General features: G+C 47.1%; 1 protein-coding gene across 1 annotated transcript in view; it reads left to right on the top strand.

Annotated features, from left to right (window-relative positions):
* Positions 1 to 22,892, top strand: part of LOC135055339 (opioid growth factor receptor-like) — a 40,072-nt gene extending 17,180 nt beyond the window's left edge. The window contains exons 2-6 of the mRNA XM_063959287.1: positions 16,231 to 16,297; positions 17,672 to 17,750; positions 17,958 to 18,024; positions 18,103 to 18,251; positions 21,067 to 22,892. Of these exons, the coding sequence (XP_063815357.1) occupies positions 16,231 to 16,297; positions 17,672 to 17,750; positions 17,958 to 18,024; positions 18,103 to 18,251; positions 21,067 to 21,346 (642 nt within the window). The 3' untranslated portion in view covers positions 21,347 to 22,892. The remainder of the gene's footprint in view (positions 1 to 16,230; positions 16,298 to 17,671; positions 17,751 to 17,957; positions 18,025 to 18,102; positions 18,252 to 21,066) is intronic.
* Positions 22,893 to 23,181: the final 289 nt, after the last annotated feature.

Genomic DNA, 23,181 nt, shown 5'->3' with positions numbered 1-23,181 from the left:
TGGCGCACAGCTGCAGTGCTGTGCGCTACCTTAATGAAGTAATGAAGACCGGAGTCTTCAGCCGCCGATTTCCAGGACGTTCTTCTTGCTTCTGGCTCTGCAAGGGGGACGGCGGCGCGGCTCCGGGACCGGACGACCGAGGCTGGGCCTGTGTTCGATCTCTCTGGAGCTAATGGTGTCCAGTAGCCTAGAAGCCCAAGCTAGCTGCAAGCAGGTAGGTTCGCTTCTCTCCCCTAAGTCCCTCGTAGCAGTGAGTCTGTTGCCAGCAGATCTCACTGAAAATAAAAAACCTAATAAATACTTTCTTTACTAGAAGCTCAGGAGAGCCCCTAGTGTGCAACCAGCTCGAGCCGGGCACAGATTCTAACTGAGGTCTGGAGGAGGGGCATAGAGGGAGGAGCCAGTGCACACCAGTAGTCCTAATTCTTTCTTAGAGTGCCCAGTCTCCTGTGGAGCCCGTCTATTCCCCATGGTCCTTACGGAGTTCCCAGCATCCACTAGAACGTCAGAGAAAATAAATTTTGCTTTAAAGCTGTGCTCTTTTTTACTAAAGGGCAGTACACATGGGCAGAGATGTGTGCTGAGTGATCTATCACAGACCGCTAAGCACACATCTCTCCAAGCTCAGCACTCAGTGCAATGTTTGCTGACTGAGGGGGGCATGGGGGGCCGCTCATTTCACCCAACGGGTGAAATGAGCGATGTGCTAGATTGTGCCTGCATGCAGGCCAATCTAGCACTGGCGATAGCAACGCGCGGGGCCGCTATTGCTGTGGGGCATACACACGGAGAGATCCGTGCTTAACTGCTAAGCAATCTAGTCAGATTGCTTAGATTTTAAGCACAGATCTTTCCGCGTGTAGCCCCCTCACATTTTCCCTCCCACACCCAGCTATTAGCCATACAGTAAGTATGCAGCAGTTGCACAGTCTACTGTGTAATAGTCTAAACTTAGCTGGGTTATGTTATAGCCATTAGTCGAACAGCCAGTCATTCCACTTTCAGACAGAAACATTTCAAATTCCTGGGTTTTTCATGGAGTTGTCAAACCGGGTTGGACCCTGGTTAAAGCTCCTAACCCCCTTTCACACAGAACATTTAACACAGATTATTCCCGGGTCGACACCTTTCACACAGAACTCGGGTCAGCCCTGCAATGTACTGTGTGTCATAAGAAATGGACTGCTTTTAGGGCACACAGAGATGAGGTCATTAAAAGTGGGTGTTGACTGCTTCACTGTGCCAGTGACCTGCTTCCATATCTACTCCTCCCCTCTGGCTGCCAGCAGCTCACGGATCTCCTCCTCCTTCCAATGCGCTATGCACTCTCTCTCTCAATTTCTCCAGCACAATTGTGACATCAGACGCCAGCACCCCACCCACTCAGCCAATCAGGGAGACCCAGACGCTCAGCCAATCAGCCAGTGCTTTGCCAACCCAGCCAATAAGCGCTGTTTACTGCAAACCATTAAAAAAAAACACAGGTCGGACCCTTTCATACAGCCGTCAACCCGTGTACAATCTGGGAAAAACCCAACTAAAGACCTGGGTCAAAGTCCTGGGAATTCAGTGCCGGGTTGACCCTTTCAGACAGGAAAAATCCCAGGTCGACCCTGCTCGTGCCGGGAAATTACCGGGTTATGCCCCTTTTACACTGCCACTAAAGTTAGCTGGGTCGATGCCATCCGGGGCCTGCTCACTGCATAGAGAAGAGGCGGCGCTTGGAGATCATTTCATCTCCAAGCGCCGCCTCCGCACATGTCAGCGGTGACATCACCAACCTGGTCACTGTCTGAAAGAGCTCTCTTGATGGGTCGCACCCGGGAAGCACCCATGTACGGCTCCCGGGTGCCACTCGTCATTTTAGTATAAAAGCGGAATACCGCTTTTCTTCCTGCCCGGGTCTAAAAACCCAGGTTGGATGCGTTCACACTAGAGGCAACCCAGGGTCGCACCTGGGAAAAACCCTGGTAGAGAGCAGGGTTGAGTTACCGAACTTCGACCCGGGTCGTTTCTGTTCACATGAAGCACGTTCACAGACAAAAAAACTCAGGTTTTAATTGTATGTCTGAAAGGGGTATCAGTTAGACACAGCAGACTATGCAAATGCTGTATACTTACAAGAAGTTAAATCAACGAGAAGGGCAGATCTGAAACTGAGGCATGGTAGTACTGGCAGATAGATGGGTGTGGGAGGGGGGTATGAGAGTAGGAACACCTAGTAAGAAAAAAAAGACCTAGTAAGTAGCACAGCTTTAAAGCAAAATATATTTATATAAGAAATAAAGCCACAAATCTGCCATTAACAAAGGCTGCATAATATACATGAAAACGTCCCCTTTATAAACACACCAAATTCCAGAATAGTCCCGGGTTCAGTGTGAACGTATCTGACCTGGAAATTTCCCTAGTTTTTGGTGTAGTGTGAAGGGGGTCTTAGACTGGAAACCGGGAAATTCCCTGGCTGATAGACCGAGTCGTACCCCTGTACTTCCCGAATCTTAAGTCTGAAAGGGATGCCGGCAGTCAGGATACCGACGCCGGAATCCCAACAGCTGACAATGCCAGCATCCGGAATCCCAGCTAACAGGGGCTATTCCCACTCGTGCCCACAGCGTGGTGAGCATAGAGTGGCGAGCATAGTGAGCCTGCATGGGGATTTGCTGCACTCGACCCCCTGCTGGCATTCTGGCGGCTGGGATCCCGGCGTCAGTATGCTGACCGCCGGGATCCAAGCCGCTGGTCATCCATACCCAACCTGTCTGAAAGAGGTATACTAACTTCCTTCTGTTTGCACATACATGCGAAAACTGTCGGAATGCCCTATTCTATTAGATCATTTCTTTCTGTTGTGATTGCACAAAAAAGACAGGTTTGACAAACCCTAATGTTTTAATATAATTAGTGCTATCTGACCTTTGTTCTGGGTCCACATACATTGTTATATTGAATGAATCAGCAGATACAGTATTGTAGTGTATGTGGTAACAGTAAATGCTAAAGATCAACCTTGTCAGATGATCAGTAAAGCAGTGAAGACAGGACAAAGTGAGATAAAATTATGTAGAAAGTGCAGTTTCTGAAAAAATGTATATATCCCCTACACTGGAATACATACTATTTACCGGCGGACAAGATGCTGGCTGTCAGTATCCCGACATTGGTATCCAGTGGCGGATACGGGGAGGGAAGGGGGGGGCATTCGGGCCTGTGCCCCCCCTGTCATTTGTGGCCCCATCCGTCCCCCCGCTTGTGTCACTGAGACACGCTGCCGCTCAGTCCGGCGGCAGCGTGTCTCAGCTGCCAGGAGGAGAGCGCGGCTATCTGGCGGCGTGTTGCGGACTTCAAACCAGCCGCCGGTTCGTGAGCCAATCAGAGCTCGCGGATCGGCAGCCAATCAGGAGCCGCCGGTCCGCGAGCTCTGATTGGCTTACGAACTGGCGGCTAGTTTGAAGTCCTACACGCCGCCAGACATAGCCGCGCTCTCCTCCTGACACCCTCAGAGCCAGCCGGGCAGAGAAGCAGCAGCAGCAGCGGTAAGCAGCTGCAGAACTGCTGTGTGGGCATTTGTATACCTGGCACTGTGGGGGCAATTGTTTACCTGGCACTGTGAGGGCAATTGTTTACCTGGCACGGTGGGGGCATTTGTATACCTGACACTGTGGGGGCATTTTTGGATCTGGCACTGTAGGGGCATTTTTGGATCTGGCACTGTAGGGGCATTTTTGGATCTGGCACTGTAGGGGCATTTTTGGATCTGGCACTGTGGGGGCATTTGTGGATCTGGCACTGTGGGGGCATTTGTGGATCTGGCACTGTGGGGGCATTTGTGGATCTGGCACTGTGGGGGCAATTGTGGATCTGGCACTGTGGGGGCAATTGTGGATCTGGCACTGTGGGGGCTATTGTGGATCTGGCACTGTGGGGGCAATTGTGGATTTGGCACTGCACTATTGGGGGCATATGTCTGTGTATCACGTCTCATTTTAATTGGCCACACTCACTGTATGACTGCGGGCATTACTACAGGTAACATTACTACTGGGGGCAATACGGGCATTGCATAAGGGGCACCACTACTATGGGGTCTATATAAGGGGCACTACCAGTACAGTGGACATTGCATAATTAGCGCTACAACTGTGGGCATTGTATAAGAAGCGCCACCTCACATGCACCGAAGCCGCACGCAAATGTACTTGCCCCTTCCATGGTGCCCCCCTATCATTTTCTTCTGGATCCGCCCCTGTTGGTATCCCGTCCGTCAGAATGCTGGCAGCAGGGCGAGCACCTAGAGTCCCCTAGCGAGCCTGCTGCACTCGCCACACTGCGGGCTTGGTGGCTCACTGCTCTTGCCACAGGATCTGTTCCCTCTCTATGGGTGCAACCTCCCACACTATGTCCTAACAGCCTGATGTATGGGAATTCAGAGAGCACAACCCCCGTTATTACCTACGTACCAAAGTTTGGTCTGATTAATTCATAAACTGCTTTATACAGTATCTATGGAAGCATTCTTGCAGGAAAAAAGACTCCTCTGATGTGGCCAGGATGTAACTCGCAGGGACAGAAGTTATTGCAACCACTGTCCCCGCGAGTTACATTTACTACATACAGTAGTGGGGAAACTTTAATAATGAAAAAGTTTTTTGCGATACGGAATAATTGCGGCAGTGACCCTATGTGCACAACTGATTTTGTGGGTGGGATGTAATTAAGTCCGAGTTCATCGGCCGTGCAGGATGCCGGCCGAACTCGGATGTTTTTTTAAAGGGGCAATCATTTACCAGGCTTAACCATGCCTTGTAAATGATTGCCCCTTTAAAGAAACATCCAAGTTCAGCCGGCATCCCGCACGGCCACTGAACTTGGACTTCATCACATCCCGGCCTATGTTTGGTGAGCTTGCCAGTTCTCCCACTTGCAGGAATATCTCTGGGGGCCATTTATGAACATACTTCAATATGCATGGTTGTTTTTCTCAGAAGTCTTTGCTCGTGGAAGCTCCAAACTGTAAGTCAGTACTTGAAGCTTCCCATGTTGCAACCCACTAGTGCATCTATCCTCACCTATCTTTTCTCTGAATTGTGTCCTTAACACATGTTAATATTCTCTTTTTCCCATGAACAGTAGTTTTATTTTAAAGATCTACAGGGGTGTAGCTAGACCATAGCAACATTTTATTTATATATATAGTGACAAGATCACTAGAATGGTGGTAGAAGGCAGGTATATTTGCCCCCAGGTTTCTTACCTATGTGTTTCAAAAAACCCCAGGAATATTTTATTGGTTCTGCTGAGAGCTTTTGGCAAGAACCCGATTAGGGCCCTGGTGTTGGATGTGAGAACAGAGGGTGGGTTCTCCATCCATTTAGGCCCAATTCGGGTCTTTGGGCTATTAGCCTCACAGAAGGCTAATTAGGACTTTCAGCTATATGTGTGTGTTAAAAGGCTATCAGCCTGATCATCTGTCTCTCACACTACTTGGGGAAAAGTAGAGACTATAGAGTCTCTGTGATAGAATCCTGCTATTGAAATCAAGCGAGCTGTGTCTGGTAAAAACTTCTTGTATTGCTTTAGTCAAAATGGATTACCTTGTACATAGCTAGAGCCTGACAGAACGGTATTAATTCTGATGTTTATTTCCATATGCACAATAAAACTGGTTGAGGCCAGTTGCATCAAACCAACAGACCTGTGTGATCTCCCACCTGCTGCATCCTGCCTTCTACCAGAGGAGATGGTACACGTTCCCATGACCCGGTTACTCTATCTATCTACATATATACTGTATGTATGTATGTATGTATGTATGTATGTATGTATGTATGTATATATATATATAAATATACTGCTCAAAAAAATAAAGGGAACTCTAAAATAACACATCCTAGATCTGAATGAATTAAATATTCTTATTATACTTTACTTTATTATACTATACTTTACATAGTTGAATGTGCCGACAACAAAATCACACAAAAATTATCAATGGAAATCAAATTTATTAACCCATGGAGGTCTGGATTTGGAGTCACACTCAAAATTAAAGTGGAAAAACACACTACAGGCTGATCCAACTTTGATGTAATGTCCTTAAAACAAGTCAAAATGAGGCTCAGTAGTGTGTGTGGCCTCCACGTGCCTGTATGACCTTCCTACAACGCCTGGGCATGCTCCTGATGAGGTGGCGGATGGTCTCCTGTGGGATCTCCTCCCAGACCTGGACTAAAGCATCCGCCAACTCCTGGACAGTCTGTGGTGCAATGTGGCGTTGGTGGATGGAGCGAGACATGATATCCCAGATGTGCTCAATTGGATTCAGGTCTGGGGAACGGGCGGGCCAGTCCATAGCATCAATGCCTTCGTCTTGCAGGAACTGCTGACACACTCCAGCCACATGAGGGCTAGCATTGTCTTGCATTAGGAGGAACCCAGGGCCAACCGCACCAGCATATGGTCTCACAAGGGGTCTGAGGATCTCATCTCGGTACCTAATCGCAGTCAGGCTACCTCTGGCGAGCACATGGAGGGCTGTGCGGCCCCCCAAAGAAATGCCACCCCACACCATTACTGACCCACTGCCAAACCGGTCATGCTGGAGGATGTTGCAGGCAGCAGAACGTTCTCCTTGGCGTCTCCAGACTCTGTCACATCTGTCACATGTGCTCAGTGAGAACCTGCTTTCATCTGTGAAGAGAACAGGGCGCCAGTGGCGAATTTGCCAAACTTTGTGTTCTCTGGCAAATGCCAAACGTCCTGCACGGTGTTGGGCTGTAAACACAACCCCCACCTGTGGCCGTCGGGCCCTCATACCACCCTCATGGAGTCTGTTTCTGATCATTTGAGTAAACACATGCACATTTGTGACTTGCTGGAGGTCATTTTGCAGGGCTCTGGCAGTGCTCCTCCTGTTCCTCCTTGCACAAAGGCGGAGGTAGCGGTCCTGCTGCTAGGTTGTTGCCCTCCTACGGCCTCCTCCACGTCTCCTGATGTACTGGCCTGTCTCCTGGTAGCGCCTTCATGCTCTGGACACTACGCTGACAGACACAGCAAACCTTCTTGCCACAGCTCGCATTGATGTGCCATCCTGGATGAGCTGCACTACCTGAGCCACTTGTGTGGGTTATAGACTCCGTCTCATGCTACCACTAGAGTGAAAGCACCGCCAGCTTTCAAAAGTGACCAAAACATCAGCTAGAAAGCATAAGAGCTGAGAAGTGGTCTGTGGTCACCACCTGCAGAACAACTCCTTTATTGGGGGTGTCTTGCTAATTGCCTATAATTTCCACCTGTTGTCTATTCCATTTGCACAACAGCATGTGAAATTGACTGTCAATCAGTGTTGCTTCCTAAGTGGACAGTTTGATTTCACAGAAGTGTGATTGACTTGGAGTTACATTGTGTTGTTTAAGTGTTCCCTTTATTTTTTTGAGCAGTGTATATATATATATATATATATATATATACACACACATATATAGTGCTTGTGTATATATATATATATATATATATATATATATATATATATATATACACAAGCACTATATAATAAAAAAAGCTAAAGCTGCTCCTCAACTCTATGGGGGGTATTCAAATGCATGCCAGTGGTCACTGCATGGCGCCAGATTCAGCAATTCAGTTGTTGCTCCATTCAGGCGAGCACATCCACCTTTGTTGACATTATCGTTCAGTTGTTCTGCTACGAGCTTTTATATATATATATATATATATATATATATATATATATATATTTCCATTACCTGTGTTGAACTAGTTAATTGATATGAAAGGTGTTTCAGCACAGGTGATGGTAATCATAAATTCAGGGGGTAGTCCAGGAACAGAGCATTTTGTAAATAATGGAATGGGTCATGTTGGAGGGTATGACACGGCCTGTAAAAAGGCAGTTAGGTGCTCTCTCCACTTTATCTCTCTCCAATATTTCATATTTGATACGTTTTTTTTAAATGGCTAATCCGTGTCCCATAACCACAAAGTGTGTGCAATGGCTGCCAATGTCAGCCAGTTAAAGTGCATCTTCTTATATATGCACACTACATATGCAGTACTATAGGGCCAGCTTCATATATCTCTGTGACATTTAAATCAATGGCCCTCATTCCGAGTTGTTCGCTCGCTAGCTGCTTTTAGCAGCATTGCACACGCTAGGCCGCCGCCCTCTGGGAGTGTATCTTAGCTTAGCAGAATTGCGAACAAAAGATTAGCAGAACTGCTAATAAATAATTCTTTGCAGTTTCTGAGTAGCTCCAGACCTACACCTAGATTGCGATCAGCTCAGTCCGTTTAGTTCCTGGTTTGACGTCACAAACACGCCCTGCGTTCGGCCAGCCACTCCCCCGTTTCTCCAGACACTCCCGCGTTTTTCTCTGACACGCCTGCGTTTTTTAGCACACTCCCAGAAAATGCTCAGTTACCTCCCAGAAACGCCCCTTTCCTGTCAATCATTTACCGATCAGCAGAGCGACTGAAAAGCGCCGTAGAATCCACAGCAAATCTGCTAAGTTGTTTTTTTTTTTTGAATAGTGTTTTTATTCAACAAAATAATTAACGATACAGACAATTCAGTGTACGCTGGGAAATACAGTTGGCATTATACAATATACTGAACCATACACCTCCCCAACAGTATACATACAAAGTAAGCTTTCCCGGTAAATACTGTTCCAATTGCATTCTTCCCACAGAATACAGATTTTCTGAAGTCCGTAAACAAATCGTGATCCACATACTTAACATTTTAAGTTTTCTCCCCTAAACATTATTGTAAATACCACAACTAGCAGGCCAGATATAGCCCACAACCCCCCTAAAAAAAAAACAAACCCTAAAACAAACAACACAAACCCAGCAAGCCTAAAACTACCCGAATGTGTGAGGTGAGGTGCAATAGCAAGATAAATAAAATAAGGGAGAGGGGTCCGGCTCGACACCACAGGGCCCAGAGGACGCTCTACTGTTAGGGCCAGTGCCCCCTAAATCCGAAGGGCAAGGGATGAGTATGTAGAGTTGATCCAAGGAGACCATATTTTCTCGTATTTAGTAAGGGCATTATTTTTTATATATACATAGCGGTCTATCAATAGAGTATCATTCACCAAAACTTTAAATGCAGATATCGTAGGAGAATGCGGAGCCAACCATGCCCGCGCAATACACACCTTGGCAAGGGCGCACATACTGCGGGCATACATGCCCTCCCACCGAGACCCAAATACAAAATCTCGGAGTCAGCATGCCTCTCGATATCCCCGTATGTTCCAGAATCGACTCGACCCCAGCCCAGAACGCCTGCAGTAACGGACATTCCCATGCAAGGTGGCAGAAGGTTCCTCCAGCAGCCCCGCATTTGGGACAAACGTCAACACTACCAACCCCAAATCTGGCCAGCCTACTTGGCGTCATATATGATCTGTGCAAAATAAATAGTTGTATCTGTTGTAACCATAGTGATTTGGTGACCTGGCTCGAGTTTCCCAGCGCAACCTCCCAATCTTCCACATCTATGGGGCCCAAGTCACACTCCCAGCGCTCCCGAAGATTCGAGAGCGTGTCTGCATGAATTGTTTTAAGAAGGTACGAGTAAGTGAAGGAGATCACCTTGACTCGACCCAGTGATTGCAGAAAGGTCTTTATGGGGAAGGGGAGGAGCGCCGGGGGAGAATCCCCGAACTGTGATTGCAAGGCGTGCCTGAGCTGTAAAAATCTGTAAAAGTGAGAGTTCGGGAGTCCAAACTCCTCCTTTAGTTGCTGAAACGATTTCAATGAACCATCGCTATACAGCTGGGACATTGAAGTTATTGAATACGGAGCCCACACCTCCCCTCCCTCCAGAGACCCCATTTCATGGAGCGATGCAGAGTGCCAAAGAGGAGTATCCGGGTCCATACCATCATACCCGAGCAGACCCTTCAAAGCTAGCCAGATCTTCATGGCCTGAAAAACAATAGGAGGCGAGAATCTAGAAGGACTCCCTCCCACCAGGACCTGCGCCGGGGAGAGATCCGGATAGTAACACCTAAGGAACGCCCAGTATAAGCCAGCCTCCTCCCCTCCTCGGAGCCAAATACCGATATGTGACAACTGAGCCGCATAGTAATACAGTTGGAAGTGAGGCAAGGCCAAGCCTCCATCAACTTTTTGTCTGGTGAATCTGCTAAGTTTTTAGTTAAATAACTAAGCGCATGCGCCCTGCGTGCCTTGCGCATGCGCAGTTTGCAACAAATCGCAACATAGTAAAAATCGGCAACGAGCAAATAACTCGGAATAACCCCCTATATACTATTCTCAGAGAGTTTATAAGTGTTATTTTGGGTCACTATTGTGCTTAACACAAAAATGTATCTCTTTCACATTATTTAAATTACGTAGATATATTGTTGTGATGTTTAAATATTATTTATTTTCATTGTCCATAATCCTTACATTTTTATACTTTAGAGATATAAAGATTTTAAAAACAAGTTTGCATAAGCTAACATTGATTAAATGTATTCATATATTTGATTAATGTTGCTTAATTGTTACTTTCATGCATATATTGATGTATAGGAATTGTTTGTTTTGTGCTGTGAATTTTCCTCTTTCATTCTGAATATTGGTAAGTGTCAAGTACACTACAGAACAAGACTTTAAAGGGTAGTTATTCATTTTAGTGCCCTTATAATTTTAACAATGAATTTGGGCTTAACCTTTGTGAATATATAACTTCTCTTTTCTGTTATTCTTGTAGCAGAATAATTCTAGTGCAGATATGGTCCCACTGTGTTGTTTTGTTGGTTCCACAAAAGGTAAAAATGATCCATATACTGTGGTAAGTCTTTGTTACTCTCACCTACATTACTTCCTCATATGATAAAGACAAGGAGCTTAAGGGGTATATGCAATTGCGGTCGAATACCGGCTGGAATTCGACCGTTTTTTAATTCGACAGTCAGACACCCTCCCGCCGGGACCCGAATTCGACATATTCAATAAAAAACGGATTCGACAGTCCCGCTGTCGAAAAACTGACCAATTGACGGATAGTGTGCGTCCTGGATTCAACTTCATGGACGGCACAAAAGTGTTTAAAAAACCCTGGGAAAAAAATGTGTGGGGTCCCCCCTCCTAAGCATAACCAGCCTCGGGCTCTTTGAGCCGGTCCTGGTTGTAAAAATACGGGGGGGGGAAATTGACAGGGGATCCCCCGTATTTTAACAACCAGCACCGGGCTCTGCGTCCGGTCCTGGTACAGAAAATACGGGGGACAAAGACGTAGGGGTCCCCCGTATTTTTCACACAAGCACCGGGCTCCACTAGCTGGAGAGATAATGCCACAGCCGGGGGACACTTTTATACCGATCCCTGCGGCCGTGGCATTAAATCCCCAACTAGTCACCCTTGGCCGGGGTACCCTGGAGGAGTGGGGACCCCTTAAATCAAGGGGTCTCCCCTCCAGCCACCCAAGGGCCAGGGGTGAAGCCCGAGGCTGTCCCCCCCATCCAAAGCGGCGGATGGAGGCTGATAGCCAAGTGACAAAATAAAGAATATTATTTTTTGTAGCAGAACTACAAGTCCCAGCAAGCCTCCCCCGCAAGCTGGTACTTGGAGAACCACAAGTACCAGCATGCGGGGGGGGGGGGAAACGGGCCCACTGGTACCTGTAGTTCTACTGCAAAAAAAATACCCAAATAAAAACAGTACACACACACCGTGAAAGTAAAACTTTATTACATACATGCACACCGACACACACATACTTACCTATGTTGGCACGAAGAGTCGGTCCCCTTATCCATGTAGAATCCACGGGGTACCTGAAAATAAAATTATACTCACAACAATCCTGTGTAGATCTGTCCTCTTTTTGTTTGTAATCCACGTACTTGGCAAATAATAAAACGCAAAACCCGATCCACGTACTGCAGATTCCCAAAAGGATTCTTATGGCGTATCCTTTCCCGCCAACGGACAGGATACGGTGAGAATCCTCCCCTAGGGTGGAAAAAGCATTGACACGCTTATCCAAAAAGGTAGCGCGGCCATCCCAAGATACGGCTACCCTCAGGGATCCTGCTAACCGCAAGCAGGAGATTACCTTGAAGTCCATTTGCACACATTCTGGTACCTTACTCAGACCGGCAATTGCGTCGGCCTGGGTTTGTAGCACTGTAGCAGCATGGACAGATACCTTATCAGCGGAAATTGAGACCCTAGATAAGGATACCATTTTATTGACCCTAGGGTATATAAAAGATGCTGTTTTATATATGAGAGATGCTCAAAGACGCTATGTCGACTTCTGCTAGACGAGTCCTATGAACCCGGCAATGGACAGGTGATGCCGACTCAAAGAGGCATATGGAGGTTTTACCTTACAGGGATGAGGAATTGTTTGGGGAAGGTTTCTCGGACCTGGTCTCCACAGCTACAGGTAGTAAATCTAAATTTTTTGCCTTATATTCCCTCACAGCCTAAGAAAGCACCACATTTCCAAATGCAGTCCTTTCGATCACAAAGAAACAAGAGAGGTGCGTCCTTTCTTGCCAGAGGTAAGTGCAGAGGAAAAAAGCTGCACAACACAGCTAGTTCCCAGGAACAGAAGTCCTCCCCGGCCTCTGCAAAATCCACCGCAGGACGCTGGGGCTCCGCTAAAGGAGTCCGCCCCAGTGGGGGCTCGTCTTCGAATTCTCAACCACATCTGGGTTCACTCGCAGGTGAACTCCTGGGCAATAGAAATTGTTTCTCAGGGTTACAAGCTGGAATTCGAAGAGGTGCCTCCTCGCCGGTTTTTCAAATCGGCCCTGCCAGCTTCTCCCCAGGAAGGGGAGATAGTGTTAAATGCAATTCACAAATTGTATCTTCAACAGGTGGTGGTCAAGGTTCCCCTGCTTTAACAAGGAAGGGGATATTACTCAACCCTGTTTGTAGTCCCGAAACCGGACGGTTCGGTCAGACCCATATTAAATTTAAAAATCCCTGAACCTATGAGCAGAGTGGCAATGGCGGAAGCCACCAGAATTCTTCGCTAGGCGGAAATTCATGTAAGCGCACTGTCAGCAGTGTTCATTCCGGGAGTGGACAACTGGGAAGCAGACTTCCTCAGCAGACACGACCTGCATCCAGGAGAGTGGGGACTTCATCCGGAAGTCTTCGCACAGATTGCAAGTCAGTGGGGATTACCCCAGATAGACATGATGGCGTCCCGCCTCAACAAAAAGCTACAGAGGTATTGCGCCAGATCAAAAGATCCACAGGTGGTAGCTGTAGACGCCCTAGTGACACAGTGGGTGTTCCAGTCGGTCTATGTATTTCCTCCTCTTCCTCTCATACCCAAGGTGTTGAAAATAATAAGAAAGAGAGGAGTGAGAACAATTCTCATTGTTCCAGATTGGCCACGAAGGACCTGGTATCCGGATCTGCAGGAAATGCTCACAGAAGATCCGTGGCCTCTTCCTCTAGGACAGGACCTGTTGCAACAGGGGCACTGTCTGTTCCAAGACTTGCTGCGGCTGCGTTTGACAGCATGGCGGTTAAACGCCAGATCCTAGCAGAAAAGGCATGTCGGATGAGGTCATTCCTACGCTGATAAAGGCTAGGAAGGACGTGACTTCTAAACATTATCACCGTATATGGCGAAAATATGTTTCTTGGGAGGCCAGGAATGCTCCTACGGAAGAATTCCATCTGGGCCGTTTCCTTCACTTCCTACAAACTGGAGTGAATTTGGGCCTAAAATTAGGCTCCATTAAGGTTCAGATTTCGGCCTTATCCATTTTCTTTCAAAAAGAATTGTCTTCTCTCTAAGAAGTACAGGCTTTTGTGAAGGGAGTGCTGCATATTCAGCCTCCTTTTGTACCTCCGGTGGCGCCTTGGGACCTTAACGTGGTGTTGAGTTTCCTTAAGTCGCATTGGTTGAACCACTTAAAACGGTGGAGATAAAATATCTCACTTGAAAGGTGGTCATGTTATTAGCCTTGGCTTCGGCTAGGCGAGTGTCGGAATTGGCGGCTTTGTTCATAAAAGCCCCTATCTGGTTTTCCATATGGATAGAGCGGAATTGCGGACTCGTCCTCAATTCTTGCCCAACGTGGGGTCATCTTTTCATATGAACCAACCTATTGTGGTGCCTGTGGCTACACAGGACTTGGAGAATTCAGAGTCCCTTGCTGTGGTCAGGGCTTTGAAAATTTACGTGGCCAGAACGGCTAGAGTCAGAAAAACAGAAGCACTGTTTGTCCTGTATGCAGCCAACCAGGTTGGTGCCCTGCTTCAAAGCAGACTATTGCTCGCTGGATCTGTAACACGATTCAGCAGGCACATTCTACGGCAGGATTGCCGTTACCAAAATCGGTCAAGGCCCATTCCACTAGGAAGGTGAGCTCGTCTTGGGCGGCTGCCCGAGGGGTCTCGGCACTACAGCTGTGCCGAGCTGCTACTTGGTCGTGTTCAAACATCGTTGCAAAGTTCTATAAGTTTGAGACCCTGGCTGAGGAGGACCTCCTGTTTGCTCAATCGGTGCTGTAGAGTCATCCGCACTCTCCCGCCCGTTTGAGAGCTTTACCGGAAAGATTTACCGGTAGGTTTAAAATCTTATTATTTTTTTTTAATTTTTTTTTGGGGGGGGGGGTATACGAGTATACTGGGCACATTAGCTAGTGACCCAGCAAATCATGGGTCCAAGATTCAGTTGAGAGATATACCACCAGATAATTTTCAACAACTATAAGACACTTTGAAGGTCACATAGTTCAGTATCCTTCTGCTGCGCATTCACACTTTGTTCAGTCAACTCAGTCAGGTGGTTCGGAGTGAAAATAGTGGGCACCATTCTATTAAGCAGATGCACTTAATAAACTGGATAGTAGTCTTGTTGGCAATAGGTAAATCGGGTTACTGTTCTGTGAGCGCAGTCAGGACACCGCCGGTCACAAGACTGGCCCCTAAATCCCACGCGTTCACAATCCTGATGGTTGGCATGCCGACCAGCAGGCACTATTCCACGACACCCATAGAGTGGGAATAGAACCTGTGGTGAGCCATCGAGCCCGCAAGGGGCTTGTTGCACTCGCCCCTCCTCCCTTGCCGGCATTCCACTGTCGGGGTACCGGTGTCGGTAGGAGACCGCCGGTCACGCATGCCCAACCTCTTAATCTCTTACTTATCTGAATTGCTGTGAAGAAGCCACTACTGAGGATGAACAAGAAGAAGAGAATTGTTTGGGACAAGAAACACAAGCAATGGACATTAGACCAGTGGAAATCTGTACTTTGGTCTGAATAGTCCAAATTTGAGATTTTTGGTTCCAACCGCCGTGTTCGTGAGACGCAAAGAAGGTGAGCGGATGGTTTCTGCATGTGTGGTTCCCACTGTGAAGCATGGAGGAGGAGGTATGATGGTGTGGAGGTGCTTTGCTGGTGACACTGTTGGTGATTTCTTCAAAATTCAAGGCACACTTAACCAGCATGGCTACCACAGCATTCTGCAGCGCCATGCCATCCTATCTGGTTTGCACTTACTGAGACCATCATTTGTTTTTCAACAAGACAATGACCCCAAACACACCTCCAGGCTATGTAAGAGTTACTTGACCAAGAAGTAAAGTGGAGTGCTGCGTCGGATGACCTGGCCTCCACAATCACCCGACCTAAAAACCCAATTGAGATGGTTTGTGATAGGTTGGACCGTAGAGTGAAGGAAAATCAGCCAACAAGTGCTCAGCACCTCCGGGAACTCCTTCAAGACTGTTGGAAAACCATTCCAGGAGACTACCTCATGAAGCTGATTGAGAGAATGCCAAGAGTGTGCAAAGCTTCCATCAAAGCAAAAGGGGGCTACTTTGAAGAATCTAAAATATAAAACATATTTTGATTTGTTTAGCACTTTTTTATTTACAACATAATTCCATATGTGTTCTTTCATAGTTTTAATGTCTTCAGTATTAATCTACAATGTAGAAAATAATTAAAATAAATAAAAACCATTGAATGAGAAAGTGTGTCCAAACTTTTGACTGGTACTCTATATGTTCCTACATTTGAAGACTAGGGACTGTAAGCCTATTCAAATGCACCTAACAATTGTCTCCTGTGTTGTGTAATGATGAGCAGATAACATTTTAATTCTAAGGGGAATAGGTGATCTGATTTTTAGGACAATTATACTATCACTTTATTTCTGTATATATTCATGTTGCCTAACTATTGACATAACATATCATTTGCTTAGGGTGAGACTTCATACCTGACCCCAAATCTGGACTTCTACCAAAACAATATGTGTTTCGAGCCAAACGGTAAGTGCAGCTATAATGGTGATTATCAGTAGTGAAGTTATGACTCTGTCTCATTCTCCTTCTGTATCCATGTACGACTCACCAGGCCGTTACTTCCTTCTTGTCTGCTGTGATGACTGGGTGTGGTTCGTTTTATCGACAGTATCTAGGTCGACAATGTTTAGGTCGACCACTATAGGTCGACAGTCACTAGGTCGACATGGATGGAAGGTCGACATGGTTTCTAGGTCGACATGTGCTAGGTCGATAGGTCTAAAGGTCGACATGAGGAATTTTTTTTTTTGGGGCGTCGTTTTCTTCGTAGAGTGACCGGGATCCCAAATTAGTGCACCGCGTCCCCTCGCATGGCTCGCTTTGCTCGCCATGCTTCGGGCATGGTGCCTTCGCTTCGCTCGGCACACTTTACCGTTCCAATCGTAGTCCACGTGGATCGTTAAGTATGAAAAAAAAAAGTGAAAAACTCATGTCGACCTTTAGACCTGTCGACCTAGCACATGTCGACCTAGAAACCCTGTCGACCTTCCATCCATGTCGACCTAGTGACTGTCGACCTATAGTGGTCGACCTAAACATTGTCGACCTAGACACTGTCGATCTTCAGACCGGATCCCGTGATGACTTGGGGTAATTAGCTCGGCAGAGGATGTATTGGTGCAGTGTTTAGGTGCTTAATCAGCATCCAAACACAGCTTTTCAGGTAATTAAATGAAATGGTGCTTTAGCGCCCATTCAGGGTACTGACTCACTTCTTTGTCCCTGACTATCCTTGGGCAGCTAGTGTGCAAATAAAGTCTCTCAAAGTCTCTGGCTGCTTTTTTGCAGGTCTGTCACAGGCCCCAGCCTGGCTTGACTTGGCTGCCACAGCTACTCACAATCACAGTGCTGTTTCTCCCAGGTACCGTATGGCACCTCCTGTCCTTCACACATTCAACAGGTTCACCGGCCTGGCTTCTTCTCAGCCGCATGTGGTTTAGTCCCAAAGTTTTGTGGCCCTCCCTGTTTCTTACAGGTATAGTCTCAGACCGCCTGGCCCTAAGTAGCTTCATAGCAAACTGAGCTCTGACTTGTTTTCCCAACCCCAGTTGGGCAGGATACATAGGCCACAGCCTGTCCTGACTGCAGAGTCTTTTAGACTGACTCTTTTCTACAGCAATTGTGTACTCACACCTGCCTTTGCTTCCCTGTGTGGGCAGAATCCCCTCTACTGCACACAGAATGCATGTCTCATCAATGCAATTTACCCTCATACTGCCATACTACATAACAGGAATACATGTTATTATTGGGCTAAAATCTAGTGTAGTGAACAGGCCTTTGTTTTCCTATGGGTGTCATAGGTTAGATGAAAGGTATGACCTGCTGTCTGTGTCACAGGTGTACACATAGATGAGCTGCTTGCTAAATGGAAGAATGACTATATCCGGCTTGAGATGAACCATTGCTACATTTCATGGTGAGCTTTAATATATTGGTTGTATTTGACATAAGTGAAAACTGGACACTGTCAGTTTACATTATTGGCAGCATTTTATGTGACTATTGTGCCAAGCTGGTCTTATTCAGTTTTGGTGCTTTAATCATTTTAGTTATTCTCATTCATCCTTCTGCTTATACAGTTCATAATGTCTAAAATGTATTTAATGTGTTTGTTTCACGGCAGGCTTTTTCCACTGCAACAACCTGGTAGAAATTCATATGCTAAGCCACTGACAGTGAAAGAGATCAAGGTATCAGACTGTGACAGAATGAACATTCCCTGGCATATAATTCTGTCACACATCAATTCATTTTACAATGTCTTCCAGAGTATGAAAGAAGACACAAATGTCATGAGAAGGTTTATTGAGTCTTACAAACTAATGCTGGGATTTTATGGTATCAATCTCTGTGATGAGAGGACTGGAGAAGTGGGTCGTGCATACAATTGGGAGGAAAGATTTAAGAACCTGAACAAGTGAGTTATTTATTATTCAGCTATCATAGGTTTTGAAAGTTGTGGCTGAGCTGAGATCATTGAAGAAGGAGTTAAGCATTCAGTGTCGAATTAGGTTACCAGAAAAAATGTGATACTTCCTGCTGGGCCAGACGGAGTACATACTAATTACCAGCGGCCGGGATCCCGGCTGTCAAGATCCTGACAGCAGGATCCCGGCCACCAGTATGCCGGCAGTGGGGCGAGCGCTAGCAAGCCACTTGAAGGCTCTCTGCGCTCGCCGCGCTGCAGTCACGGTGTCTCGCTGCGCTCACCACAGGTTATAGTCTCCCTCTTTGGGTGTCGTGGACACCCATAGAGGGAGAATAGCCTGGCTCGCCAGTATTCCGGCGGCAGCATTTTACCACCTGTTGGGATTCCGGCGGCAGCATTGTGACCGCTGGGATCCTGACAGGCGGTCTCCTGACACTTGCTGGGCTGGACCCCCTCTCTCATTAGCAGCCACCTCCTGTGATCTTGGAGGCCGAGATGTGCCTTTGCAGCCGCATGTGTGAGCGGCACAAAGGTGAGGGACGGATAGGTCTGTTAATTAACCAGGCTATGCACGTAGCCTGTATATTCACAGCCACATGGCCCCCTACCTTTAGGAAGACATGCCCACCACCCCTTTCCCAGAGCTGCACGCTGCCTGCAATTGCAGCCACTGACCGCACAGCTCTCTGTCATACTGACAGTGCTGGCCGTGCTCAGTGCACTGCTCTGAATGTCTGCGGGTTGTGGCCATTGACAAGCAGCCTGTACTACACACAATGGCCGGCACCAGTGATGAGACGGGCAGCCAGGCATGGAAGCATTTAAGCAGCTGAGGTGCAGAGATGCGGCTTCACCCTTCCTCTGACCGCAGGCTGCGTCAATTCCCCTACCCCATCCCTGTGTCTGCCTGGTCCAGAGCCAGAGAGTATATACCACCCCGGGCTGTAGAGGGTGGGCAGACACATAGCTCTTATTATAATAATAATAAAAATAATAATCCTAATAGGCTGCCATCTGCCACACAGTCCATCTACAGACTGTGCGGTTCTTCACAGCAGTCTGTCCCCGAGACCTCCCCACTGGCGCAGGTATGCTCCACTCCTAAATCATGAAGGGACATCTATAGGGCTGCAGAAAACACCTCACAAGAAATCCACATCAACTGCAGTGCTAGCAACGTAGCTGGTATAGTATTGTTTATTTAACTTCTGTTCTCTTCACTTTTACCAGATACTGTTCCTTTGACACTAATCCTAAAATAGCTGGGGACAAACTAAGTATTCTATCTATCTACTGTATCTAGCTATAGCTTTTTAGACCATGATCATCAGATTTTGAGTATTGTAATATTTTGTTTCCCGATCTCTCTTTTTCCTCGTCTCTCTCTATCCCCCTATAGTCTCTCTTTCTTCCTATTCCTCCCCTCTGCCCATTATTTATCTCTCCCTCTCGCCTATTTCTCATGTCGCCCATTATTTCAACCCCCCTCTCCATTTCACCCATCTCCACCTATTCTCTCTCTGTCACTCTCCCTCTATTCTCTCTCTCCCTCTCTCTCTCTCTGGTAGGTAACTGCGCTGCACCTTTTATTGGTAATTGTTATTGCTAGATTAAGGTGTGTGATAGCTAATGGATATGCACAGGTTTGGAATGTCTTTGACCTGTGGTATAGAGATATGTGTTGTGTGCGCAGGAATTATTCATGGCAGGAGTGGGTTGAGCCACTGTGAAGGTGGGAAAGTTCAAGCTGAGCCATTCCAATGCTCCCCTCTGCTGGGCTAACTAGCCCTACCCCATGGCCTCACAGTACAGTATGCACCCTAACCACCACCCCTGCCTTTATAACATACCTGTAACCGATCCTTCCCCCCCATCTCAGGATCATACCCTACCCCTGGCCCCCTAGGAACTGGTGAAAGTATCAATGGTGTGACCAATCTAAAAACATGCAAAGCATGATTGCAGCGTCTGTAAACACTAAAAGTGGGCCCCTTAGTCTTTGGATGTACGGCAGTACACCAGTGAAGTGCATTGCAGCATCATTAGCCTAAAGTCGCAGACACAACTGCAGCAAAAGTCGCAAGGAAGGCTGCAACTGAGTCCAACTCAAAATCAGACCTTAAGAGGAGGGATCAGTATGGGGGAGAGGTGCTAAGCATTGGAGAGTGATAAAGGGGAGAGAGATACCTGCCAATCAGAGAGAAGTACCTCTCAATCAGTTCCTACCTGCCATGTTACATGCTGTGTTTGAATAATGACAGGAGCTAATGGGATGGTAGGTTATCTCTCTCCAAAGGGTAGATTTACTAAAGTATAGGTTTATAGAAGTGGAAATGTTGTCCATAGCAACCAATCAGATTCTATTTATCATTTATGAAGCACTGTCTATAGGATAATAGCTAGAACCTGATTGGTTGTTATGGGCAACATCTCCACTTCCACAAACCTGCACTTTAGTAAATATACCCCCCAAGGCTTAATACATATACTCCATATGTCCTTTGTAAGGCATTAAAGCCCAGTCTGAAATTCATCAGGAGGAAGTCCAGGAAAACCTTTGCCAGGCCTAGTGATGCTAAGTAGGCCTGACCTCCCAGACTCCTATCATCAAATAATGGTTTGCTTGCTGTATTTTTCCCTTTTTTTGGACCTGTTCGCAGTGTCCTGTTTGGTTTATCCTGATTTGCTTGGTGCATTATATGAGATAGAACTTTCTTGTCCTCTCTTTCCTGACTTAACAGTGTACAGAAGTGTAAACATCCAACATATTTCTAATCTACATCTTCTCTGACCTTTTCCACAGTCACAGCCACAACAACCTGAGGATCACACGGATACTGAAGTGTTTGGGGGAGCTGGGCTATGAACACTTCCAGGCCCCACTTGTCAGGTTTTTCCTGGAGGAGACCCTGTGTAATGGCCAATTACAGAATGTAAAAGGAAGTGTATTAGACTATTTCATATCCACTGTGAGAGACAAGAGAGAGCGCAGTAACCTGGAGCATTTTGCCACCAAACACTACAAACCGCAAGAGAAGTTTAAATTGGGACCTGTGGAAAAACGGAGAAATCGCAGAACATGACTGTGTATATACTGTATGGGGTGTATTCAATATGGGGTGTATGGGGTGTATTCAATACCTGTTGGATCCTTTCCGATGGAAAGGATTCGACAGGTCAGTATTCAATGACCTGCCTAAATCCGACTGTCGGATTTAGCCGCTCTCGACAGCCGCTTCCCACCCATCCACGGCCCTCGGTCCCGACAGGCGCACCCTGCCGCTCCGCCCGGACAGGCGCTCCCTGCCGCTCCGCCCGGACAGGCGCTCCCTGCCGCTCCGCCCGGACAGGCGCTCCCTGCCGCTCTGCCCGGACAGGCGCTCCCTGCCGCTCCACCCGGACAGGCGCTCCCTGCCGCTCCACCCGGACAGGCGCTCCGCCCGGACAGGCGCTCCCTGCCACTCCGCACGGCTGCTACCCCTGCCGCTCTGTCCGGACAGCTGCTACCCCGGCCGACATGTCGGAAAAATTGGCCCGGCATTGAATAGGTCCAACAAGACGGCAGTTTCCGAGGTATTGAATACACCCCTATGAGTGTGATGGCAGGGTACAGAAAACATGTAAAAATAAAATAAAATTTGATATAAAATTGTAAATGCGCAGGCAAAGAACTAGTAAACAGGGTGGAATGGTGAAATTAATTTCTTTATCCCATGTCCATGTTACATGGGGGAACCCTTAATTTGCAGTAAATTATTTTTGTCAGGTAAAAGACTAATTAAACAAATCTTCTGTTGATTGCCAAGCTATCCAATCAGTGTAATGGAGATTTGATCATTATACACTACCACTACCAGTTACTTCGCTTTTGTATGGAGACAGACATTTTCAAAACTGTTACATGTCTGGAATTCGACCTTAAAGGGCAAATTCAATTACCTGTAGTGTTTACCGCGCAGGCAAAGCTCTGGGTTAAATGTCTGGAGCTATTCAATAATTCCGCATTTTCCCTGCGCAGCAGACCTACGGGCAATGCGTGGTAACCCATAGATTTCACGTTAAGTGCCTGACTCTGTGGGTTTCCCTACACTATGAGCCCCATAAAGTGAATGTACTGCACATTTTTCCTCGCAGCTTCTGAGGCTTAACGCACAAAGATGCGGCTTATGGTTGAATTGCTGAGGGTAGAGCAATTAGCCATGGCTAATACCCATTTTCCACTAGCTTTAAAAACACGGGTAAATGCGCGGGGTCCCCCTGCAAATTCCCGGATCAAGTGATCCGGGAATCCTACCCGGGTATCCTACCCGGGTAAGCTGTGTAGTGTGAACGGGAGCCGTCTCAATGCGACACGGCTACCGTTCACAGTGAATGGAAGGGCGGCACTGGGAGATCATGTGATCTCCCAGCGCCACCCCTGCCGCGTCAGCAGCAGCGTCACCAACCCGGCAATATGCCGGGTTGGTGAGCGCTGTGGGAAAGGGGGCTGTAGCACTGGTCGCAGCCTTGTCAGGCTCCCGGCTGCGACCCATGCTACAGATGGAAAAGGGGTATAATTGACTCTGCCCCCATGTGTTCCATGTGGCATTCCCTAGGCCAACAGCACCACAATGCCGAGTGAACTCACAGCTCTATCGAATATATAAAAATGAAAATTTGTCCTTCTGTCATTCTGTATTGTATTTCTATACAAATCCACAGTTTACAAGCGAAGACCATGAAATTTCACATACAAGCGTATTAAAACATGGTGGAGGCAACTAAAACAATTTGAAATCCCTAGCACACCTAGGGGGGCAGACAGCAGCACAGAGTACATCAGGAGGCAGCATAACTGCGGAATTGCACGAGCAATGTACTAAAAATTGGTACACATATACCTTACAATCTGGCAACAAACACTGTGGGGGGAAAACAC

Source organism: Pseudophryne corroboree, chromosome 3 (genome assembly GCF_028390025.1).
Source record: "Pseudophryne corroboree isolate aPseCor3 chromosome 3, aPseCor3.hap2, whole genome shotgun sequence".
Lineage (NCBI taxonomy): Eukaryota > Metazoa > Chordata > Amphibia > Anura > Myobatrachidae > Pseudophryne > Pseudophryne corroboree.
Note: the sequence above shows the minus strand (reverse complement) of the source record. Positions and strands in the feature narration are given on the sequence as shown.